Below are 24,646 nucleotides of genomic sequence, written 5' to 3' on the forward strand. Positions count from 1 at the left end.
CTAAATTACATATTGTATTTCTCAATTACATCTTACTTTTCTTAATTACAACTTTCAAGTTCTCAATTACATCTTGAAAAGGTGTAAAGGACGGATGATTAAGTTATTTTTTATTTATTTTTTGTTACTAAAGGACGGATAATAAAGAACTTCAAATTTATTACTAAAGGACGGATAAAAAAGTAAATTTAAGTCTAGGAACATTAATGCTTTTTTCAGGGTTTATTCTTTTTTAGTAGTTTATTTTTCATTTTTATAACAACTTTTTATTAACTTTTTAAATTGTTGATTTGAAATTTCATTGTTTAGTTATATTTATTTAGATAAAAAACAATATTTTTTGTTAAGTAAAATATTTTTATTCATATTTTATATTCTTTGAAAGTATTTACACTTTTATATTACAAAATTATATACATTTATTTAAATAACATTTATTCTATTTACTTTTATTACTTTACAGTAATTTTTTCATTTAATGTTATAAACTTTTTAATCTTTTTAATAGCATCCTTTTCATGTTCAAATAAGGTACTCTCGGCAGATTCTTGAAATTGAAATTTATTCATCAGCAGAGTTTTCCATTTAGAGAAAGGAACCATCGGAAAAAACATATTCCAATCATAATTAGAGAGAGCTAATTCAGGATACTCTAAGCATTCCTCACCAACCATTTTAAACTCAGATAAAGGATTAAAATCGATTTCCGGAGTTTTAAGTAATGTATTAAAATTCTCGTGCAGCTTTTCAATGCTGACAGCATTTTTATTTATAATAAATTCTTTCACAGATTGCTTAAATATAATAAAAATATTTCATCATTTATGTTCATAATTACGCTGTTACAAATTTTAATAACATTATCTTACAACAGTGATTCTTAACCATTGTGCCGCGGTACTTTTGCGTGCCGCGAAGTTCTAAAAGTGTGCAAAATTTTAAATATGGTAACACTGTGGACCAGAAGGCATATTAGGTTTGATGGAGTGTCACCTGGGATTTTTTTACTGATTAAGTATTGTTTTCATTATACTAACATGATTTAATCATATTTAAAATCACTTTCACTTGCTAAGAGTGAAAAAATCACAAAACTATGAACCCCCTCCCCCAACAACAAAAATGAGGGGGTCGTTAATTTTACATGGCCACAACTCTTGAATGCCAAAGTATTTGTTGATGAAATTTGAAATCTATTGATTAATTTTAATTTAGGTTATGTCAGTAAAAAAGTTTTTATTGAAAGCCTATTTAACACAGGTGGGCATGGGATGTCTAAAATTATGGGTTATATTTGTCCCTTTGCTTCAATGCCACAACATTTTCTAAGGCAGCTTTATTTTACAATATAATAAAAATTGAAAAATTTTACAAAGCATAATTTCTATAACTATACAATATTATAATCTTTTAATTCCAAAATCAACAACAGCAGTTTTTAATCTCCATAATCTTTATGATCTATATTACGTTTATATCTTTGCCACGTAGGCTTAAACTTTGCATGAATCGCCTCACCACACTGTTCTGCATACTTTGACAAGCCGCATCCTGCATGCTTTACAAAAGGAAAAACATGGCAGCATATAATATGGATTTTCCATGACACTGTTAGTGTCTTTCCGAGTGAAGAAGCTATCTCTTGTAGGCATAAAAAAGCATCTTTAAACAACGCTATTTTGTGTTCTGAGTCAGGATCGAGATTTCTTCCAAAACAAGCTTCTTTTACAGATTTAAAAGCTCTTAAGCTTTGGATTACAGGAAGTAGATAAGGTATTTTAAGTTGCACTTCATGTTGAAGTTCATCAATCAATTTTAAAATTTTATTTGCATTATTCTCATCCCAACGAACTCCATGATATCCTCTTTTAATTATATAGTGTTTTTTCAACCACAACTCAAAACCATCCCACTCAGTTAAAAGAAACCCTGCTATTTTATCTACTGCTCTATTTTATCTAATTTTCTAGAAAAGTATTTTTATCAGTGTTAAGATATATTAGGCGTTTGTTCACAATGTTATCAAATTCCTTCATGGACGATCTGATAGATTCATTTTTAATATATGCTTCATAACAGGAATCAAGATTGTCAATAGTTCTAAGAGTTCCTATATCAAGCGTACATTTGCCACTATACCACAAACAAGCTTTTTTGCATGCGTGCGATGAAAGACCAAATAATACACATTTAAGATCAAAATTGGCACATTTAAGATCAAAAGCAATATAATAGTTTGCATCCTCAAGATTAAGTTTCTCAAGCACTAATCTAAGGTTTTCATATTTTTCATTATTTATAAACTTTGGACTATTTTTTGTCCATTCTGAGGCCTTTCATTGTTGTATGCGTACTTTTTATTTTTTTAATGTATTTTTTGTTTTATTTATTTTTTGTTTGGTGATATATTTTTTTTGTTTATCTTAGTTCATATTAGTATTTATATAACAATTTTTTTTTTATTATTATTATTATTGTTAGTACTGTTCAGGTGCATTGTCTGTCTTATTTTAAATATTCCTCTATTAATCTTTATTTTTGTCTTGACAACTGTCAAAATATGCTTTGTTTGAAAAATAATTCTCCTCTATTCTAATGTACTTCATTTCTTCCCTCAGGCGTTCACTGCTCGTGTGTGACCATTCGGCGAATTTTATATATGTCAGAATTATATATATGCCAAAGTTTATAAATAAGTTTCTCAAGCACTAATCTAAGGTTTTCATATTTTTCAGGAGTATCTTCAACAATCGCTATAATATTGAACGCCACTATTCATATATTTATTTTCAAATTTTTGTTCTTCAAAAACATTCACAACAACTTTAAGGAAGCCTCCTCCACCATCTTTTAGTTGCATTATCAGAAAGTTCAAGAGAGACTTGAAGTTCCATGACTGTTTGAAGAGAAAGTTGTTTACTGCTTCTGTTACTCTTTAAATTGGGAGCTCCAACTCTAATAGAGATAGGTGTTCCTCGTGTTTTTAGTTTAAAAAATGTCCCTTTTTCTATACCTTCGCTCTCCATCTTTTTTTTTAATTAAAGCACTGGCTATTTGTTCTGCATATTCTCCTAATTGTAAACAGTGACCAATTAAGTTGTCTACAGCAGCAGCTTGGGTACACTGATGAGAAATGCCTCGTCCAGTAACAAGAAAACAAATAATGCATACGTTTTCAGCTACTTTCGGTTCACTAAATGTTGGAATAGTGACACCCAAACATGGATCAGAAGATCGCTTTTTGTTGGCCCAATCAATCTAAAGCATTTCAGACTATAAATTAACAAAATTCTACTACAACTTAACAATAAATTATACAAAGAGATTTGTTTGTAATAATTTGCTTTAGTTATCTTTTATATTAAAATATGTCTAAATATATACTATAAATAATGGATTGTTGAAATTTATTGTTAACAATTGCATAAACAGGAATAAATGTCCACCAATATAGTACATCCACACACACAAATATAACTTTTTTACATAAAATTGAAATAGTATACATATAAATTATATGTATTATAATATAACTAGTATTAGTATAAAAAAATACCTTAGCAACTTGAAGTCCCCATGATCCCCTAGAAGTATGGCCGCTCTTAAGAAGGTATAAATTTCGTTTACAACTACTACATATGACATTAGAAAAACTCATAATATTTTTATCATAACCATCATATATGTAGAGTTTGATAATATCTTGTATTCGGTTGGTGACTTCAGATAGCGACTTACATCTTGCACTTTTTTCAACCCAACACACTGCACAAACCGAATCACGTAAGAAACTGTTTCCAGACATAATATATTTTGTACTTTTATTTAATAAATATTATTACTTATTGGTAAGAGTAACATCCAGACAATTTTCATTAACGGAGAAGTGCTCTTTGATTTTTTAGCTATTTGAATAAGTCAAATTTGTAGTCTAGTATACTAAATACGCAACAGTAACATTTTAAAGCAAGTTTAAATTTTAGTTTAAATGATTATACGGCGAATTAAAGAGGTCTTCTACGTAAAACTCGGTACTCAGTTTATCTTTACTTACTCATTTGCACATTTTATTTAAAAATTGATTTGACAATTTTATTGTCTTAGCAAGTGAAACTAATTTTAACTATGATTAAATCTTTTTACTATAATGATAACAATAACTTATCAGTGAAAAAATCCCAGGTGACACTCCATCAAACCTAAACTCATCTCTGGTCCGCAGTGGTAACATAATTAAATAAGATTAAAAAAAAAATTTAAACGGGAATAGATATTTAAATCCATTAAAAATTGTGAAATCGTTAAAAGTGTGCCGCAACAAAAGGTTGAGAATCACTGGCTTCTTCAATCAATCTTCTTACAAAATAAATTAGATTTCAACCTATGCAAAATGTTAGCAAGTAAAGATATTACTTTGAAAAAAATTTCAAGTGTTTTCGTCATAACATTTTGCCTTTTCAATGTAAACAAAAATTTTACTGATTGTGTCTCTAATGTGACTACAGAGCATAATTAACTCAAAAGACATATAACTTGTAAAATAAGGAAGAAATTAAAATTTTAATGAAAACATAGTCACGCAAAAGTTTATAACAGCTCCATAAAAAAATCAAAACTTTATTAAGAAAAACATATTTATATAATTATACATATCGTATTTACGTATTTAAAAAAATCAACTTACTGAAGATAATTTTTAACTTCAAATAGAAAAATCAAAGAGATTGTCACGAGAAAATAAAAATTTAATAACACGTTTTGTAGAAAGATTCCTTATAAGAAATTTTTTGAGATATAGAAACCCTAAAGATATAAAGAAACTTAAAAACAACGATCGCTAAGTTAAGCCAAAGATAACTACAGAACATCAATACAGAATTTTGTTAAAACACTCAAAACAACATCCTTGCAAAAGCGGTCGAATTAAATGACACAGTGACTCAAAATAACAAAAAATGGCAATAAACCCCTCACAACGTTTTTATAAATTAAGTGTCCTTTTTTAAATAATGTAAAATTACAATAAACTTTTATTTCAAAAGTAATAATAACTTTTTCTTAAAACTTTTATTTTGTATTTTTATAGTTAAAAGAAGTTGAAAAAATTTGATATTATTTTCAAAGAAACCTGAAAAATATGAGATTTTTATTTAATATAGAGTATTTTTAATTTAAATAAAAGTGTACATTTATTTTTGAGATAATCTTTTGTCTCTATATATTTCAAATACATTAAAAAGAAAAAAAATTTAAAGACTTTTCTAAAAAAAAAGCAGCAAATAATTGTATTTTTTTGGTTTATTTATCAGCTAAAAAATGTTCTGCCAAATTCCAAGAATATATATACTTTTTCCAGAAAATTAACATTTTTACTTTTAGAATATAAAGGGATTACTGTGATCTCCTGCTAATAAAGAAATTCAAATGTTATTGAACCAATAAAAACCGTGTTTTCCGTCAATTTTTAAAATACTTATTATATTAAAACAAATGAAAATGGCGAGAAATTTTAATTTGAGTTTTTTACTTGCAGAACTTGTTCTAATAATTTTTTAAACCATAAATTTTAAATATAGTTCTAAAAAACAGGCTTTTGTCATTATATACTATTTAGTAGTTTGTTAAGATATTTATTGTCTATTTTGAAGAATGATTTATTATTTGATAAGTACAAGATGTCTAAAAAAGTTTAACTCTTTGTATTTCCTGTAATATGAAAGTAACTTAGTAATATAATATTATTACAGTAAATCTAATGTGACAATTGTTAAAGCAATAACAATATAAAATTTAAAACAATAAGTAAAAAAATATGTAAAGTAATTTGAAATGTTTCTGAATTTTATTACATAGATGGTTTTTAAAAACAATAACAATGAAGAGATTAAATTCTAAATAAGCGTGAATTAGGAGTGGATAAATTAAGATTACGGAAAGATTTCGCATAAGGAATAATGAAATAAAAAATACTGAAGAAGTTTGCAAAGAAAAATTAAGTACTGGTTGCTTTAGTTATATTTATTTCAAAGGTGAAGAAAAAACTAAAACAATGTGGAATTATGATACATTTATACAAAAAGAAAATCATTGACTTCAAAGAAATCTTATGATCAATAAAAACAGCCATTTTGGTTCTGGAAGGCCCCATAAACAATGGAGTGTTCTTGGAGAGTGAAGCAAAAGAAAAAGCTCTATCTTTAGCTTCTGCAAGAAGTGCAAATGCTGCTGGAGAAAAAAAAAACATCTATTTAAAATAATAATGTCTAATGTTTTAGAGATCAAAAAGGTCGATGAAACTTTGTATAAAACTTTTCCCATTAACATGAGTGTAGAGGAAACTCTTGCATTAAAAAAATAAACACTGATCTCAGCGATAAACAATATCAAATGATCAGAAACTCAGCTCTTGTACACGATGTACATTTTTATCCTACCTTGCACGATATTTTAGTTGAAAAATTGAAATGCTGAAAATATACATTTTTCTGAAATGTCTGCAAAATGTACTCTTTAAAGCATGTTAGATCACACTGTTAAAAGAATAACTGAATTGATTGATTTGGCAAATCAATCATTTCAGAAGGTGGTCAAAATAACGTTATATTTAAAATTTTATATGGAAAGATTGGTTTTGATGGAGCATTAAGTCAAAGGTTTTGATGGAGCATTAAAGTCAAAGTATTTATAAGAACTTAAAGCATGTACACGAAATAAATGTGAAAGAATAAGCACGTCATTTTTTTTCAGTGGTTGCATTAAAATCTTTTTAATTGTTTTGTATTTTGTTTATAACATGTTGTGGTTTCAAAAAAAATATGTTAGTTTTTGGATTTAACTTGAAATTATTTTTAAAAATGACAAAAGAAGAAGACATAAGAGAAAAAATTATGCATAAATATTTACAAAATCCTAATAATAGCTACAATTCGATAGCAAAATCATTGCAAATACATCCATACACCGTTAGTCGTGTTATTCAACGTTTTTCTCAAACAAAATCGATCAAACGCAAATCTGGTGGTGGAAGAAAAGAAAGTTTTAAAGATATTAAACTAGTTAGAAAACTGGTTAACATTTTTAAGAATAACCCAAGCCTTTCACTAAGGGAACGCGCAAAAATATATGGATTTTCTCATAGTTTTGTTGCAAAAGTTAGAAACAAACATGGTATTCATTCTTTCAAAGCACAAAAAGTGCTAAACCGTTCTGAAACTCAACAAAAAAGTGCAACAATATAAAAAAAAGAGTCCAATTTTATCCTGAGAAGAAGAATCAGATCTAAAAAATCAAATAAATACCTTAAAGAGGTTTTGCAAAGTTTTTAAAATTGCAGGAAGCATGGTGACCTATAATATTAGCTATAGGATTGATCTCACAATTTTTGATAATAAAGTAGTTAACGCACTTACAGAGACGAAATCCACTCAATCCTGCAATATGTGCATTGCTAAACCCAACAAAATGAACAAATGCAAAAACTGAAAATGAGTCAGCCTTGGTGCTCGAAATTTCAGCTTTGGATTGCTGGATAAAATGCTTGGAGTTAATTTTTTATTCAATTTATAAAATGGAAACTAAAAAGTATAAGCCAAAAACAATTGAGGAGAAATTATCTGTAAACTTAAGAAAGAAAGAGATTCAGTTTCTTTTTCAAAGAACGGTTAAGCCCAATATGTTGACATGGGTTTGGCAATACCAATGACGACAATACTGCCAGAAGGGCATTTAAAAATAATGAAGTTTTTTCTGAAATTACTAAAGTTGATTCTGGTATAATTAAAAAATTGCATAATATTCACATAACCATATCTTGTAGATATCCTATTAGTATCAATGAATTAGATTTATATTGCCCTGAAAAAGCTAAACATGTAACGAGTTAGTATGACTGGTATATTTTATCTCCTACTCTATATAAACTGCTATTGCATAGTTCTTCTATATCACATAAATTACCTTTGCCAACTGGGGTAAATTTGGAAGATGCACTAGAGAGTTTAAATAAACAGATAAGAAATTCTAGACTTGAACATATGTCAAAAATATCAAGGTTAAACACTATAATGAATCAGATGCACTACCTTCTAGTAAGATCAGATCCAAAAGTATCCAGTATACCTTTTAGAAACCATAAGAGTTATCAAGGAAAACCGTTACCAGATGAAGTTATTAAATTAATTGTAATGTAAATAATAAATTAAATGTAAAAGAATACAGTTATTTTCTCTATGTATAACATCCTTTAAAAACTTAAAAATATTAAGTAGAGTAATGTATCAAGATAATGTGTTTGTTAGAGATGTGGCGGAACCAGTTTATGCCGAGTCCCCGATTCCGGGTACCCAGAAAAAAAAAAGGGGTCCGAGTCCGGGTACCCGGCACATATTTTATATTAAAAAGATGGAATGAAAGCTTGAGAAATCTTTTGCGCTAAATTGTTTTTTCACAAAATAACACTAACTAATTTGCGCTAATTAAGTTTGCTTAAATATATCAAGTTTCTAATTATTAAATAATAATAGGTTGCTAATATTTGGAATAAGGGGTTGTCCTTAAAGTACTTCCATATTTTGATATACGCCTTTTTGAGTACCCCCCACCTCCCTAAAAGTACCTATGCAACATTTTATGATATTTTTTTAATTTAGTGTTTCCTCACTTTTATAATTGACCCCTGCCCCTTGTCTCATATTTGCAGACCCCCTCTCTTGCATCCAAGTGTATGTACTTTATGAACGATCTCAACTTGTCTTACTAAAATAATTGTGGCATTACAGTTGAGAGTAGACCTCAACTGTAGTGTGAATAAAATGAAAAAATATATTTTAAGTGAGACACATCTATATTGAGTAAATAAGGTTTTGTGATTATTGAATACATAACACTCTTAGACTTATATCATCAAGTTTGATTGAAGCTAAAACTAAAAGCAATCATGTTAATAATATTTTGAAACAATTCAAAGTACCACTTAAACATATAGTTACAGCATTTAAGGTAAATGTTTATTAAAAGTTTCTTTTAAGATACCTGTTGCCGGGTACTGTAAAAAAAATGGTCGATTCCAGGTACCCGGGAACACAGCCGAATTACCGAGTCCCGGGGTCTGAACCGGGCACCCGGCACATCATTAGAGTTTGTTTTGAAGATTCTATAACTTTAACAAAAAGTAAGCAAGCATTGTACGTGTCGCAGCTGTGCATAAAAAAAGTTTTTATTAATAAATTTGAAATCTTTGATCCAAATATTTTTATTTTATAACATGTTTATTTACAATTTATGCTAAATTTTATTTAGTTTTTACGGTTTTTTTATTATCACTGTGCATCGCCTGTGCCAGCAAAATTTGTTTGGTTGTTGTCCTGCCAAGAAACCTTTAGTATCATCAAAGAATCGCTTAGCCTGAAAGTAATTTGCAAAAAAATCATTTGCATTGGACTTAATAGAATGGCCAAAAGTATTATTCCGTGATGAATCAAAGTTTCGCATGTTCGGTAGCGATGTGAGACATCCAAAAATTGAAAGATTTGCTCCTAAGAATCAAATGCCAACCAGTTAAACATGTTGGTGGCAATGTAATAGATCAGTATGTATATTTATAAATAATCAAGATGTTATGTTGCCACATGGATTTTCCAGCAAGACAATGATCCAAAGTACTGTGCAAATTCATGAAGCAAATTCAATCATAGTTTTTTAAATTCGAGTTTAGGACTGGCCTTCTCAAAACCCAGATTTAAATCCTTTAGAGCATATTTAGGAACATCTCAATCATCAACTGAAGTTGCTTAATAGAAACTCATTTTCATCACAGCATTTAGAAATTAATTATATATATACAGATATATATATGTGTGTGTGTGTGTATATATATATACACACACACACACACACACACACACACACACACACACACACACACACACACACACACACACACACACACACACATATGTATAATTTTTTTTTCCTTAAATAATAGACTGCCTGCCCTAACCAAACCCTCAGTCGATGTAGCAGCACTCCATTGTGAGTCAGGCTATAAGATAGCCGATGCAGCAGCATTCCGTTGCGAGTCAGGCTATAAGATAGTTGATGTAGCAACACTCCATTGCGAGTTAGGCTATAAGATAGTTGATGTAGCAACACTCCATTGTAGCAACAGGCTATAAGATAGTCAATGTATCAACACTCTCTCTCTCTCTCTCTCTCTCTCTCTCTCTCTCTCTCTCTCTCTCTATATATATATATATATATATATATATATATATATATATATATATATATATATATATATATATATATATATATATATATATATACACTAATACCAAGTGCTAGAGACCTTTGAAAATTTCAATTAGTAGAGCTATGGTGAATGCTTTTATTTGGTAATACAAATATTTAATTGCTGTGTTGTAACTATGAAAAATCTAAAAATCTTTCAAAACTGATTGCTAAATACATCTAATACAAAAAGAAATAGACTAAACAAATTTTGAATAGAAATTTAGTACTTTTTATGTAATTCCTGAAATTCCATAGTGCAATGAAGTTATTAAAAAGGTTCAAGAATCTAGCTCTTTATTTATTGAAATGAAACCAACTAAAGACTTAAAAAGTCTGCACATTATTGCTGGGATAGACTCACATTTAAGCTAATTTCTTCACATAATCTTACCTCCAATTGTAAAGAAACAAAAGATATAAAAGATGATTAGAATTTATGCATATTTCTCAATAGAAAAAATACTGAACAGTTTTAAGTTTAGACGTGTATTTTTATTTGTTTTAAACATAAGGCCAAAAAATCTTGACATTACCAAGTTTAAAAATTCACTTGCAGAATTACATGATTTATTTAGCTTTACAATTGACTTTGGTACGAAATTCAATGAAAACAAAAATATCTATAACGTAATTCATTTTCTAGACAAATCGGTTATCTTTGAAAATAAAAAATATATCAAAACATATTTTACAATACTCATGACTATTTAAACTACAATCTTTACTACACAAAAAACATGCTAAAAGAAATTATTTTTACATCTGATTATGCTACACAAATACTATGTTTAGTGGAACTTAATTAAGGATTTCATAATGGGGTCAGATCATTATATTTTAACCAATTTCAAGAAAACTTTGTGGGGTACCATCTCTGATTTTCCTGATTTTTACATATCATTATCTAAATGATGTAAATAGGTTAAATGTGCAATTTCAGAGTTCCAAGTGCAATGGTTTAGAAATTATAGCCTTACAAACACTCTCAGGTAGCCCCCCTCGGTTCCTCGAATGGTAAAAATAGACAACTTTAAGGCCTTATAACTTTTTTCTAACTTTCAGCAAGTGGCTAATTTTTTCTAGAACTATTTTCTAGATATTTCTGTCTTAAAATTTGTGATTTTCATTAGCTTGTATCATGTTAGAAAAAAACTACAGCCTCCTAAACTTTGGAAAAATTCTAAAAAATGCTAAATAAAGGCAAAATGAAGTTAACCGTAGTATTTTTCTATTCATCAACAAGTCCTTACATGTTAGTTTTCTAATTAGCTACAATGGTCTACAACAAATTGGCAAAATATAAGCAGCTTGGTACATTTTAGAAATCAGTTTTATCTAAAAATATATAGTCCACTTTACTAAAAAGTCCCATTTTCAGCCATTTGGGGATGGCTCGTAAATTTTTCTAACACTTTGTATTGATCTGATGTTAACAGCAAATAAGGCCATTAGATCTAACTATATAAAAATGTAAACATCACAAACTTGTCATGTTCACAACAAAAATGGCACCATTTTTTATTAACCCTATTTTTCAATTATCAGGGCTGAATAGTGTTATTGGAAACCAGTGCGCCTCCAACCTGCTTTCTGGCCCATGTGAGGGATGTAGCCTATCATAAGTCATTTCTTAAAAAAAAAGAGATATGGTTGGTTACTTTCTCCCTGATCTGGACTTTATACCGGATAGGAGCACAACTAAAGGGGTAATAACTATATAGAGCCTGCATTATTTTTAAAAGGTGACACTCAAAAAAAAATTTAGTTAATCATAACATTGCGATTTAATCTTTATTATGATGATTTTTTTATAGTTGATTGAATTGCTAATAATTCAAGGCAATAGTAGGACAGTGGGTTCATACATTACTGGCAATATGAAGTATGACAAGACTAATCAAGCCATTACAATATTGATTTAATGTTTTTTTTAAATAAGTTTTTTAACAAAGTATGAGTTTCAATTTTATTAGTTAATTTTAACTATTTATCTAAAAATGCAATGATTCTATATAATATACCCTTTTGCAAATGTAAATATATAAGCATTTATAACTCAAAATAACTTACCTTGATATTTTTCTGTTCAATAAACTTTGCTATTGCAGTTTGTTTCCATTTTTTTCATTACATTATTTGTATGTGTTTTTAATTGTTGGATTTTATGTATGTATGTATGTATGTATGTATGTATGTATGTATGTATGTATGTATGTATGTATGTATGTATGTATGTATGTATGTATGTATGTATGTATACATATGTATGTATACATGTATGTATGTATGTATGTATGTATGTATGTATGTATGTATGTATGTATGTATGTATGTATGTATGTATGTATGTATGTATGTATGTATGTATGTATGTATGTATGTATGTATGTATGTATGTATGTATACATGTATGTATGTATGTATGTATGTATGTATGTATGTATGTATGTATGTATGTATGTATGTATGTATGTATGTATGTATGTATGTATGTATGTATGTATGTATACATGTATGTGTGTATTTATGTATGTATGTATGTATGTATACATGTATGTATGTATGTATGTATGTATGTATGTATGTATGTATGTATGTATGTATGTATGTATGTATGTATGTATGTATGTATGTATGTATGTATGTATGTATGTATGTATGTATGTATGTATACATGTATGTGTGTATTTATGTATGTATGTATGTATGTATACATGTATGTATGTATGTATGTATGTATGTATGTATGTATGTATGTATGTATGTATGTATGTATGTATGTATGTATGTATGTATGTATGTATACATACATATATACATACATACATACATACATACATACATACATACATACATGCATGCATGCATCCATCCATACATACATACATACATACATACATACATACATACATATACATACATACTGTCACTCTGGAGCATAATCAACTGGACTCTAATTTAATTCCTGGGAAAAAAATATGTTTTGGTTGTGTAAGAAAAATCAAGAATGTTGAAGAAGTTGACAAGAGACATGATCCAGATTACATATCACCTGATAACTCTGTCACACAAATTGATACTATAAATCCTTGTCTTGTTAAATTTGGTGTGTCTCCTATTAAAAGATCATCCAGCATGAGTATGCTACAAATAGACAATAAAATAAAAAAGAAAGTTAAGTTGCTAAATGAATCATTGAATGCATCTGAACGAGATGAGCTTCAAATTAGTATGCTCAAAAGTTCCTCTTTAGATTTTATTGTAGAACAGCTTAAACAAAAGTTTCGTAGTGAGATCAATATTTCACAAAAAATAAAATTGCTCACTTTAGCTCCAGTCCATTGGACTATTCAGGAAACAATAAATGAATTTAAAACAACACAATATATGGTGAAGCAAGCTAGAGCTTTGCGGGATGTTAAAGGAATCCTTGGTGAGAGATCAACAGACATAAGAAATCCTAAAAAATTGACTACTGAAGTTGTAAATCAAATTGTCAACTTTTATGAGGATGATAGTAACAGCAGGTTATTGCCAGGAGCAAAGGATTACATTAGCATAAAGACAGTTGATGGTAGACAGCACATTCAGAAACGACTCATACTATGCAATCTTTCAGAACTTTACCAGAAATGGTTAGAAGAATCAAAATCTAATGGTGTAGTAAAGGTGGGACTGACATCATTTGCTCTTTTAAGGCCACAACATTGTATTGTTGCAGGAAAATCTGGCACACACACAGTCTGTGTTTGTATTGACCATCAAAATCCAAATCTTATGGTTAAATCATTAAAAAATGAAATAAAGTCAAAAGATCTGATGGCCTTAGCTGTATGTTCAATAGAAAATAAACCATGTATGTTTCATGAGTGTGAGAAGTGTCCGGGAAAAAAGAGAATTGTAAAAAAGTTAAATGAACTGTTAGGGGATTCAGCAAATGAACTAACTTATAAGCAATGGTTGAAGACTGATAGATGCTCCTTGGAATCTATAGTTAAAAGTCCTGATAAGTTTCTAGAAGAGTTAACAGACAAGTTATATAACCTCACAAAACATCATTATGTCAGCAAATCACAGACATTCTTTTTAAACCAGCTCAAAGAAAACATGAAGCCAAATGAATGTATTATGCAAATGGATTTTGCTGAAAATTTTTCATTTATTATACAAGATGAAGTTCAGTCATCCTATTTTTCCAAAAATCAAGCAACTCTCCATCCATTTGTCATATATCTGCAATCTTTAAATGGAAACCAATCACCAGAAAGCAAATGTTATTGTGTTATATCTGGCAATCTACTTCACAATACTGAGGCAGTTTTCAGTTATGTTTCCAAAATCATACCAATTCTGAAAGAGGAATATCCACAAGTTCAGAAGATCAATTATTTCACTGATGGTGCAAGCAGCCAATATAAAAATAGGTTAAATTTTCATGTCACAATATTTTTAAAATTTTTTGATAACAATTACCTATTCTAGACAAACTATTTTCAGCCCTTGAAATGATGTTTTTGAAATTGGATACAAAATTGATAATCTTTAACTGAATAGGTTTTTTTCTTATTGTATTTTAGGTTTAATTTGAAAAACCTATGTTTTCATGAAAAAGACTATGGACTAAAAGCAGACTGGCATTTTTTTGGGACTGCACATGGAAAAAGTGTATGTGATGGAATAGGTGGTACAGTGAAAAGAGTTATTCATAACCTATCCCTTCAAAGGCCAATTGGCAATCAAATTTTGACACCGAGGGACATGTTCTTAGTTGCTAAAGAAAAAATTAAAAACATCAGGTATATATCATGCTATTGTCAAAGTGTATGTACATTTAGGTTATGATATTTTTTCAAATAATTGATGTCTAGTATCCTATATCATAATAGGCATTTAAACAAAAATAATAAAAATAACGTATGAATGTTTAGTTATAAAAAATCAAATAGTATAGAAAAGGATTCCTTAAAACAAGACCTTACTAAATACATATTTGGAAATAGAATTATGATTTATGTTAACTCTTTTTCAGATTTATCTACATTTCTGAAACCGAAACAGCTGCTATTAGACATGAAGTGCTTGCTAAACGATTTGAGAATGTTCCTGCCATCAAAGGTACTCGCTCATACCATTATTTCTCACCTCAATCATGCTGTTTAAAAGCTTATGTAACATCAATGAGCAGTACATTTGACTCTTTTCACATGCTGGAAGATACTTGCATTAATACACAAAAATTGATGAATACTGATATCAATATTAATGATTGGGCATTAGTGAATTATTTTAGTGAATTCTTTCCTGAAAAGATAACTGATCTTAAAGGTGACACAGTTTGTATTAGCTGTTTACAAAAAGCAGGCAATTATTTCAAGTATCCAACAACCACAGATATCTATTGGTATCCAGTTAGTGACATTATTGCCACGTTACATGACCCTTAGCTCAAAAACACTAGAGGATTTTACTCTTATCTTATTAAAAAAAGGATGAAATGAATTATCATATATAATTGTTTTCAACTACATTATTATGTATTGCCATTATTAAGGGAGAATACAAGAATTTTGTAAAAAAGATAACTATGCTTTTCACATAAACAACAATGCTGGGCTAGAAATGGTTTTTATAGCAATTATATAAAATTTTGTAAAACAAATTACAGATAGTGGGTTACATCCCTCACATGGGCCAGAAAGCAGGTTGGAGGCGCACTGGTTTCCAATAACACTATTCAGCCCTGATAATTGAAAAATAGGGTTAATAAAAAATGGTGCCATTTTTGTTGTGAACATGACAAGTTTGTGATGTTTACATTTTTATATAGTTAGATCTAATGGCCTTATTTGCTGTTAACATCAGATCAATACAAAGTGTTAGAAAAATTTACGAGCCATCCCCAAATGGCTGAAAATGGGACTTTTTAGTAAAGTGGACTATATATTTTTAGATAAAACTGATTTCTAAAATGTACCAAGCTGCTTATATTTTGCCAATTTGTTGTAGACCATTGTAGCTAATTAGAAAACTAACATGTAAGGACTAAATTTTAAGACAGAAATATCTAGAAAATAGTTCTAGAAAAAATTAGCCACTTGCTGAAAGTTAGAAAAAAGTTATAAGGCTTTAAAGTTGTCTATTTTTACCATTCGAGGAACCGAGGGGGGCTACCTGAGAGTGTTTGTAAGGCTATAATTTCTAAACCGTTGCACTTGGAACTCTGAAATTGCACATTTAACCTATTTACATCATTTAGATAATGATATGTAAAAATCAGGAAAATCAGAGATGGTACCCCACAAGCCATTGGTTAAAATATAATGATTTGACCCAATGCAAAAGTACAAGGACAAGCAACAATAAACATTCAAAAGAGGTTTTTCATTTGGTTACTACATTTTATAGCAATCTAAACTGGTTATTTTAACTGAAAATAATTTTTTATTAAGTTTAACTATTGAAAGGGTAAAAGAAGTTTCAAGTTTTTAAGTTTTTTCTATAAACTGTCAAACTTACAGAAGTTCTACAAAATTTTACACTATGTCATCTATTAAAAAATTTCATACTACCTCATCTACCAAAAAATTTCATACAAATTCATCCATCAAAAAATTTCACACAAAAACTTTGAGACATTCAATAACACTGATTAGAATACTTAAAAGTCACATGACTTATAATAAAATGTAATTTATTATTTAAAGAGTTTATCATAAAATGGACTTTCTATATATACTAGAAAAACAAACAATTTAAGAAACCGTACAAGTGGCCATGTTTCCAGATGCAGAACAGGCAAATCACCAATGGCAATCATACATATGATTGCCAGAGATTGCATAATAAAACTATACAACGTTTTTTCAAAAGAATTAGTTTTTCTTGAATTAAAAAATGAAAAATATATATATATATATATATACTCATATATTTCATATTGTTCAATATTAAATTGCTTGCTATATATATATATATATATATATATATATATATATATATATATATATATATATATATATATATATGCATATATATATATATATATGCATATATATATGCATATATATTTATATATATATATATTTATATATATATATATATATATATATATATATATATATATATATATATATACATATATATATATATATATATATATATATATATATATATATATATATATATATATATATATATACACATATATATATATATATATATATATATATATATATATATATATATATATATATACATGGCTTACTATATTACATGGCCTACTATATTACACGGCCGTGTATGTTACATTTTAGAGGCCAATTGTAAGAGGCCTATTATAAAAAAAGATGGCTGCGCAACTATAGAGAAAACATATAATTCATCTAGACTAAATAGATAGTATAAATATAATATTACAAGTAGGAATATTATGAACAAATGAGTATTCACAAAAAACAAAAATATTTTGTGCTTTCATACTAGAGATTTATGTATTTATAAACATATAAAAATATAAGTTATAGATACAAATATATATATATATATATATATATATATATAATATACATATGTATATTATATATATATATATATATATATATATATATATATATATATATATATATATATATATATATATATATATATATATATATATATATTTGTATCTATAACTTATATTTTTATATATTTGTACATTACACATTTAAATTGACAACACTGGGAAATTACAAAAAAAAAAGAGGTTAAAATTTGTGTTTTTTTTTTATGTTATTATTTATGTTTTTTTTTAGATATTATTTCTCTCTCTGTCTACTTTTAAAACTTTTAACAGCATCTTTTCGTAGAGTGGTAGTGATTATATTCTGCTTAGTGTTAAAAAAAGACAATAATTATAATTTTAGAAGCAAATTTAAACCCCGATGCTTTGTGTAAATCGCAAGTAAAGCAAACTGTTTGAAAATATTTTGATAAAACAAAGCTTGATACATCTTTGACATTAGCACCTTGTTTAGTTATTAAATTTGAAAGATTATTTGACATCCACAAATGAAATCCTTAAGTGAAAGTGAAGGCATAGTAACCACCTCATGAAAGTATTTGTAGATATGGACAAACATTTATATTGCTTGCATCTGTAGCAAGCATAGGCTTGCAATTGCTACATTTCCTTCTTTTTATTAATTTCTTTGCTATATAACCAGCAATTGTGGTTGCAACTTCTTCTGTTTCAGGTGATAGAGTTAATTCTGATATCTCATTTGAGTTTAAATCTAATGTTATTAGCAATTCATCATTAATTGGGTTATCATAATTGTTCTTTAAATCTTCATCCCAAAAATTTACATTCTCCTTAATTAAAGTCCGACATGCTAAAATAATTTCTGAATGTTGAACTTCTAGTAAACATACTAGTAATCTCCCACCACTCATCTGTCGATATTGAGAAAATATCTGCTCAATAGGGTCACTGAAGTAAGCACATACAAATATCCGATATGTTCGTCTATAAGCATTGCTTGAGAATGCAGAGTTGTGATGTGAGCAGATGTTTGTTTTGATAAAGTAAAAAATGGAGATTTCTGCCAAAGCTCAATCTAATCAGCTAGTTGCCTAAAGTTTTGGAACTTCTTTCAAATTATCTTGAAGTTGTTTATCTTTAGAATGTAGAAGATGAAAATCTCCCCAAGTTATATAACCAGCTGGATAGTTATAGACATCATCTTTTATATTGTAAGTAAATGTAAATGCATTTAGTTTACTTCATTCCAATTTGGAAAGACAAGTTTTTTGCAGTGTAATAAATTATTTCTGATTTTTTAACATTATGAACACTATCATAAAATAAATATATTTTAATATTTGGACTATCAGGATGATAAATAAATTTGACTGATTACCAAATTTGGAATGAAGTAAACTAAATGCATTTACATTTGCTTGATGATTGTCGGTAACAACGCCTCGAATTTGAAAACCAGATAAAGAAAGAGTGCAATTGTCATCTGCACCCACATACAGCGGTGGCCAAAAATTAAAGACCACTCATTTTTTAGTTGGTTTCTTAATCTTTAAATTAAAATTAAGAAGATTATAATTGACATATTAAATTTTTTTTTAATATCTTGTTAATTAAAACATAGGGATTAAAGTGGTACCATTTTTTTAATCTAATTCTAATTATATAGCGTTTAACTTATAAAAAAACTGATGAGTACTTATAAATCTTCTTTAAATAAATTGGACAAAATTTAACGACCACTTTCGAATCTTTAATTTGCACTTATTAAAAATAATAATCCATTATTTTTTTTAACTGTCTTAATTGCTTATTACGTTGGCTATAAAATCAAATGTCGAAACCTGAGTTTCGATATCAAATAAACATTTATTTTTTGAATTGCAATAAGGATATAAAAATATTGCAAAAATGCGTGCAAAGATCGAAGAAAAAGACAGATACGCAGCTCTTGTATTAAAAGAAGAAGGTTATAGCATCAGACAAATAGCAGAAAAGCTCGGAAGGTCTCACTCTTGCATTATTAACATAATTCAACGACACAAAGAGACCCGGTCAATTAATGATCGTCATAGGACTGGACGCAATAAAATTTCAAATGATCCTGATGTTCGCTCGTTAGTGAGATTAATAAAAGAAAACAGACAAGCATCATCTAGAAACTTGCCTACGAAATGGACACTGTCAAATGGTCTGAAAGCAAGCCCTAGAACTGTGCGAAGGGTCCTCCACAATTTAAATTATTTATGGTATGCTGCTGCAAAAAAAACAAGCTTAAATAAAAAACAAAAATTTGCCAGGAAAGAGTGGTGCAAACTACATAAAAATTGGTCAACACATCAGTGGAGCCGTGTGGTCTTTAGTAATGAAATGAACGTTGAGGTAGACAACAGAAAAGGTCGTGTAATGTTGCGTAGACTTCCAAGCGAACAGTTCGATGAATCATGCATTTTGAAACGAACAAAACAAGGCAGTGGTTCAATAGATATTTGGGCCTGTATGAGTGCCTGTGGAGTTGGCGTTTTTCATTTATTCGATGGTAGACTCAACAAAGAAAGGTACGTCGAAATTTTGGAAAACTCGCTTATTCCTAGCATTGATTTATGGCAGTTGCAAGATGGATTTATTTTCCAGCAAGATAATGCGCCGTGTCATAAAGCGCATGTTGATAGCGTTCAATTCTAATAAAATTCAAGTACTTCCATGGCCTGCCAATAGTCCAGACTTGAATCCAATAGAGAATTTATAGTCGTGGCTTGATCACAAGCTTGGTAAAGAACAACTTTACAATTCGGAAGATTTGAAATCTTCTATCTCTCATCATTTGAAAAATGTGCCTGATGAAGTAATCAAAACTTTAATGAATTCAATACCAGAACGAGTTCAAGAGTGCTTGAAAATAAATGGAGGAACAACACGTTTCTAAATTATTTTTTTATTGCTTTTTGAAATAGTTTTGAAAGTGGTCTTAAAATTTTGTCCAATTTTTTTTCCCATTTATATTTTTTACAAGTCAGTTTTTTAATTTTTTAACATTATTTTGTAAAAAAATTATAAATTCTTTTATAATAAATATAAAATACAATAAAAATTCTTTCTAAAAATGTTTTTCTTTTTTTGATACCTTTTTCCAAAATAAAATTATACTGAGGTTAAAAATAAATTTTGAAAAAAAAAAGAGTGGTCTTTAATTTTTGGCCACAGCTGTAGGCACCACTATAATATTGTGCCTGTTTCTGAAGATAAAATTCATCTACAATTAGTATTATATCTTCATGTATTAAACCCTTCTCACAAAGTGTTTTAACAGCTTTTATTGCATCAACTCCACCTTGTTTTATTTTATTTAATAAAGAAATCGAAGGTAATGGAAATGATTCAAGTAAAATTTCATATGATTGTTTAGATGTATATCTTAATAATATAAAGTCTGAATGTCTGATCATATCTGCAGAATATTGTAATTGACCCTTTGCTTTATAGTATATTCTACTATTTATTTCTTCAAAAAGTATATTTCTATTAGAAGACGCTGTGTTTTTTATGTACGATGCAAGATTTTCTAGCATACTCAAACTCGTTAACTTGCCATTATGAACTTAAGTTAACCACGGAGAAAATGGAACATTTTTTCCTTTGTATTGCAAAGCTACACATAAACAATGATCAATTTTTATTGATTCAAGAGCAAAAGGAAAATGTGTTAAAGGATCAAATATTAAATTGTAATAAATAACACAACTGAGATGTTTTTTAAATTGAAAACCTTCTGGTGAATGTTTACTGTTTATCTTGTTCCATTCAGTTATTTTATCATTTTCAGAAAAAAAAACTAAGTTCATCTTCTTGATAAATACAAGTTTTAGGTGATCTTTTTAAAGCAATAAGTGATGGTAGTGTGGAAGGCCATTGTAAGCATTCCCTTGAGAAAATTTCAGGAATAGGGTTTAAATTCCAATTTAACTTCCATTTTATACCTGGAATAATGTACTTTTCATTAAAATGCTTTTTCACATAAGACAGAATTTGGTGAAGGCACGCAATCACTACGGTTTACAAAACGAACCCAATAATTCAACAACTGTTGATTTTTTAACGGAAAATGAAAAGAAGAAATATTTATATCTTCCAAAGAACTGTTGTATCCAGTTTTACAACCATAAGCAACACATTTGTTAACCATAATATTCAGCTTTGCTAATATTAATAAATTGTCTAAAATAGCATTTTACATATATATATATAAATATATATATATATATAAATATATATATATATAAATATATAAATATATATATATATATATATATATATATATATATATATATATATATATATATATATATATACATATATATTTGTGTGTATACACATACATACATATATTTAATGTTTTTTTAATATTGCATTATCATATTGCGGCCTCTAAAATGTAACATAGATGGCCGTGTAATATAGTAGACCATGATATATATACAGTATTGGACAAAACATTTGCAACCAACATCGAACAATGCGAAAAAGTGTTCCTAATTTTACATGTCTTAAAAATGAAACGAACTATACTACAACAGCAAACAGTTCAGGAGTCTGGAGTCATAGCATGCTATGACATGAGCAATCAGCTGACAGGTGACAGCACACAGGCAGAATTTCGTTGACAAGTGCCATTTTGCAGCGGACAAAACAAGTGCAACTTTTTTGGTTTGTTTCATTTTCTTAAGTCTGGTCCGTGTCAACGTCACGGAAGATTTTTAATAATTAAAGGAAGTATCCAGAAGTTTCCAGAAGCATGCAGAAGCTTCCAGAAGTTTCCAGAAGAAGCATCCAGTAGCATCCAGAAACATTCAGAAGCATCCAGACGCATCCAGAAGCTTCCAGAAGCATCGAAAAGAAGCATCTAGAATCTTCCAGAAAAGATTCACACAGCAGGCCTTGTTAAGAGGCGCTACGCAGCTCGCATTTTGCTTGCGAAAAGGCGATTTGCCTACGCGTTCAGCAGTTTTGCGCTACGCAAAAACTTATATCTTTTAGAATATTTAAATTATCTTTTGACTACCGTTAACGTGATGTTTATTCAGAAGAAATAAAGTCATAAGTAAAAGCATTTAACCGCAATTGTAAAATAATAGATTTTTTTGTTAAAGAAACAGTTTGTTTCATTAATTTTTTTTTGCTATTAAAAATTAGTTTAAAAAAAAAAGTGTTTTAAGTTTTATCTTAAGGAATTAAATATATAAATTCCTTTTAAATATAAAAATTATTTTTAGTCATAATAAGTTTAAAAAATGCACGATTTATTTTGATGTAAATATTTTATTAATAATATATTATGTTTATAGTTAATTCAATAACGTAAAGTTTTAATGACGTTCATTTAATTTACAAAAATAAATTATGATCACGAATATTATATCGGTAACTGATAAATAACATAAAAAACTTTATTGTTTAAAAACATTATTAAAAAGAGTTCACAAATTAAATAAGAAAAAATGTATTAACAGTTAATAAAATAACCAAAAACCAAATATAAAATCATAAGAAAATAAACAAATATTTTACGTTTCATGAAAAAAATATTTTTTTCAAAATAAAATTTAGTTCATATTTGAAAAAAATAACAAAAATGATTTTTTTAATAAGAACTTAGATTTTATTTGTAACTTTTGTTATACTGAGAAGAAAACAAACTGTTTGTATGATTTTTAACGCGTTAATAAAATAACTTTAATTACAATGCGGTACTTAAAAAGACGCTAGTGACGCAATATAACTTCTAACGATGCAAAATATATTTGCTGAGTTGAGTTACTTAGAAATGCACTACGCGTTTTCGCTACGCAGCGAAATCTCGTAACAAGGCCTGACACAGGTTCATTTTACTATATAAGAGACATGTAAATTGACATGTAATTCAGTCAGTATATGGAAGTCAATCAGTCAGTATTATCAAGACAGTTTATCGAAGTGAGTTTTATCAAAGTGTTTTACCCAAGAACATCAATACAAGAAGTGAAATACAACAAGTGTTTCATTACATCAATACAGTCCACATCCAACCAAGATGTTGTGTTCTACAGAGCATTATTGTATCATCACAAGGTAAATGTAACATGGTAAGCCTTGAGAAGCATGATTATTTATTTTTATTATTTTTATGACTTCAAGTGCAAAAATGGCTCCCGACAGTCTTGGATTGGAACTAAGAAAGAAAATTATTGGCAATTACATAAGTGGAATGTCACAAAAAGTATTTCTGATAAATATCGCGTGAAAAAATGGACTGTATCAAGACTATGTTCCAAATATCGTTCTACGAGGAAGTTGGCAGCAGACAACAAAGGTGGAAGACCGCGTTCCACCACTTCTAGAGAGGATTCTATGATCGTCAGATCCGTCAAGAAGGGTCCCTGGATATCATCAGTCGAGATACAAAAGCAATTAGAGCTGCCTGTATCCAAACAATCAGACGACGTGCTGTTGAAGCCGGATTGTTTTCTCGACGCCCTGCAAAGAAACCACTGATTTCACTAAAAAACCAGAAGAAAAGACTCCTGTTTGCAACATCTCATTTTGACTGGAATGTGCAGAAATGGCGAACTGTCCTGTTCAGTGATGAATCGAAGTTCAACATCATTGGGAGCGATGGCATTTGCCGTGTACATCGACCGACCGGAAAACACCTCGATTTACGTTACTGCCATAAAACCGTGAAGCATGGTGAAGGCAATGTAATGGTCTGGAGGTGTTTTTCTACTAACGGTCTAGGTCCAATACATCAAAACGATGGAATAATGGACCGTTTCATGTATAAAAATATCCTGAAAGATGTTA

The 24,646-nt window shown here is 28.7% G+C and overlaps 1 protein-coding gene across 2 annotated transcripts in view; it reads right to left on the bottom strand.

The window, feature by feature from the left end:
- Nucleotides 1-336: 336 nt before the first annotated feature.
- Nucleotides 337-24,646, bottom strand: part of LOC101235455 (uncharacterized protein KIAA0825 homolog) — a 114,214-nt gene continuing 89,904 nt past the window's right edge. The window contains exon 22 of one of the 2 annotated variants that reach the window (XM_065792906.1): nucleotides 337-794. In XM_065792906.1, the coding sequence (XP_065648978.1) occupies nucleotides 453-794 (342 nt within the window). In that variant the 3' untranslated portion in view covers nucleotides 337-452. Of the gene's footprint in view, nucleotides 795-9,223; nucleotides 9,403-24,646 lie in introns of those variants that run through there. The other variant, XM_065792907.1, reaches the window with a different exon arrangement.

Source organism: Hydra vulgaris, chromosome 03 (genome assembly GCF_038396675.1).
Source record: "Hydra vulgaris chromosome 03, alternate assembly HydraT2T_AEP".
Taxonomy (NCBI): Eukaryota; Metazoa; Cnidaria; class Hydrozoa; order Anthoathecata; family Hydridae; genus Hydra; species Hydra vulgaris.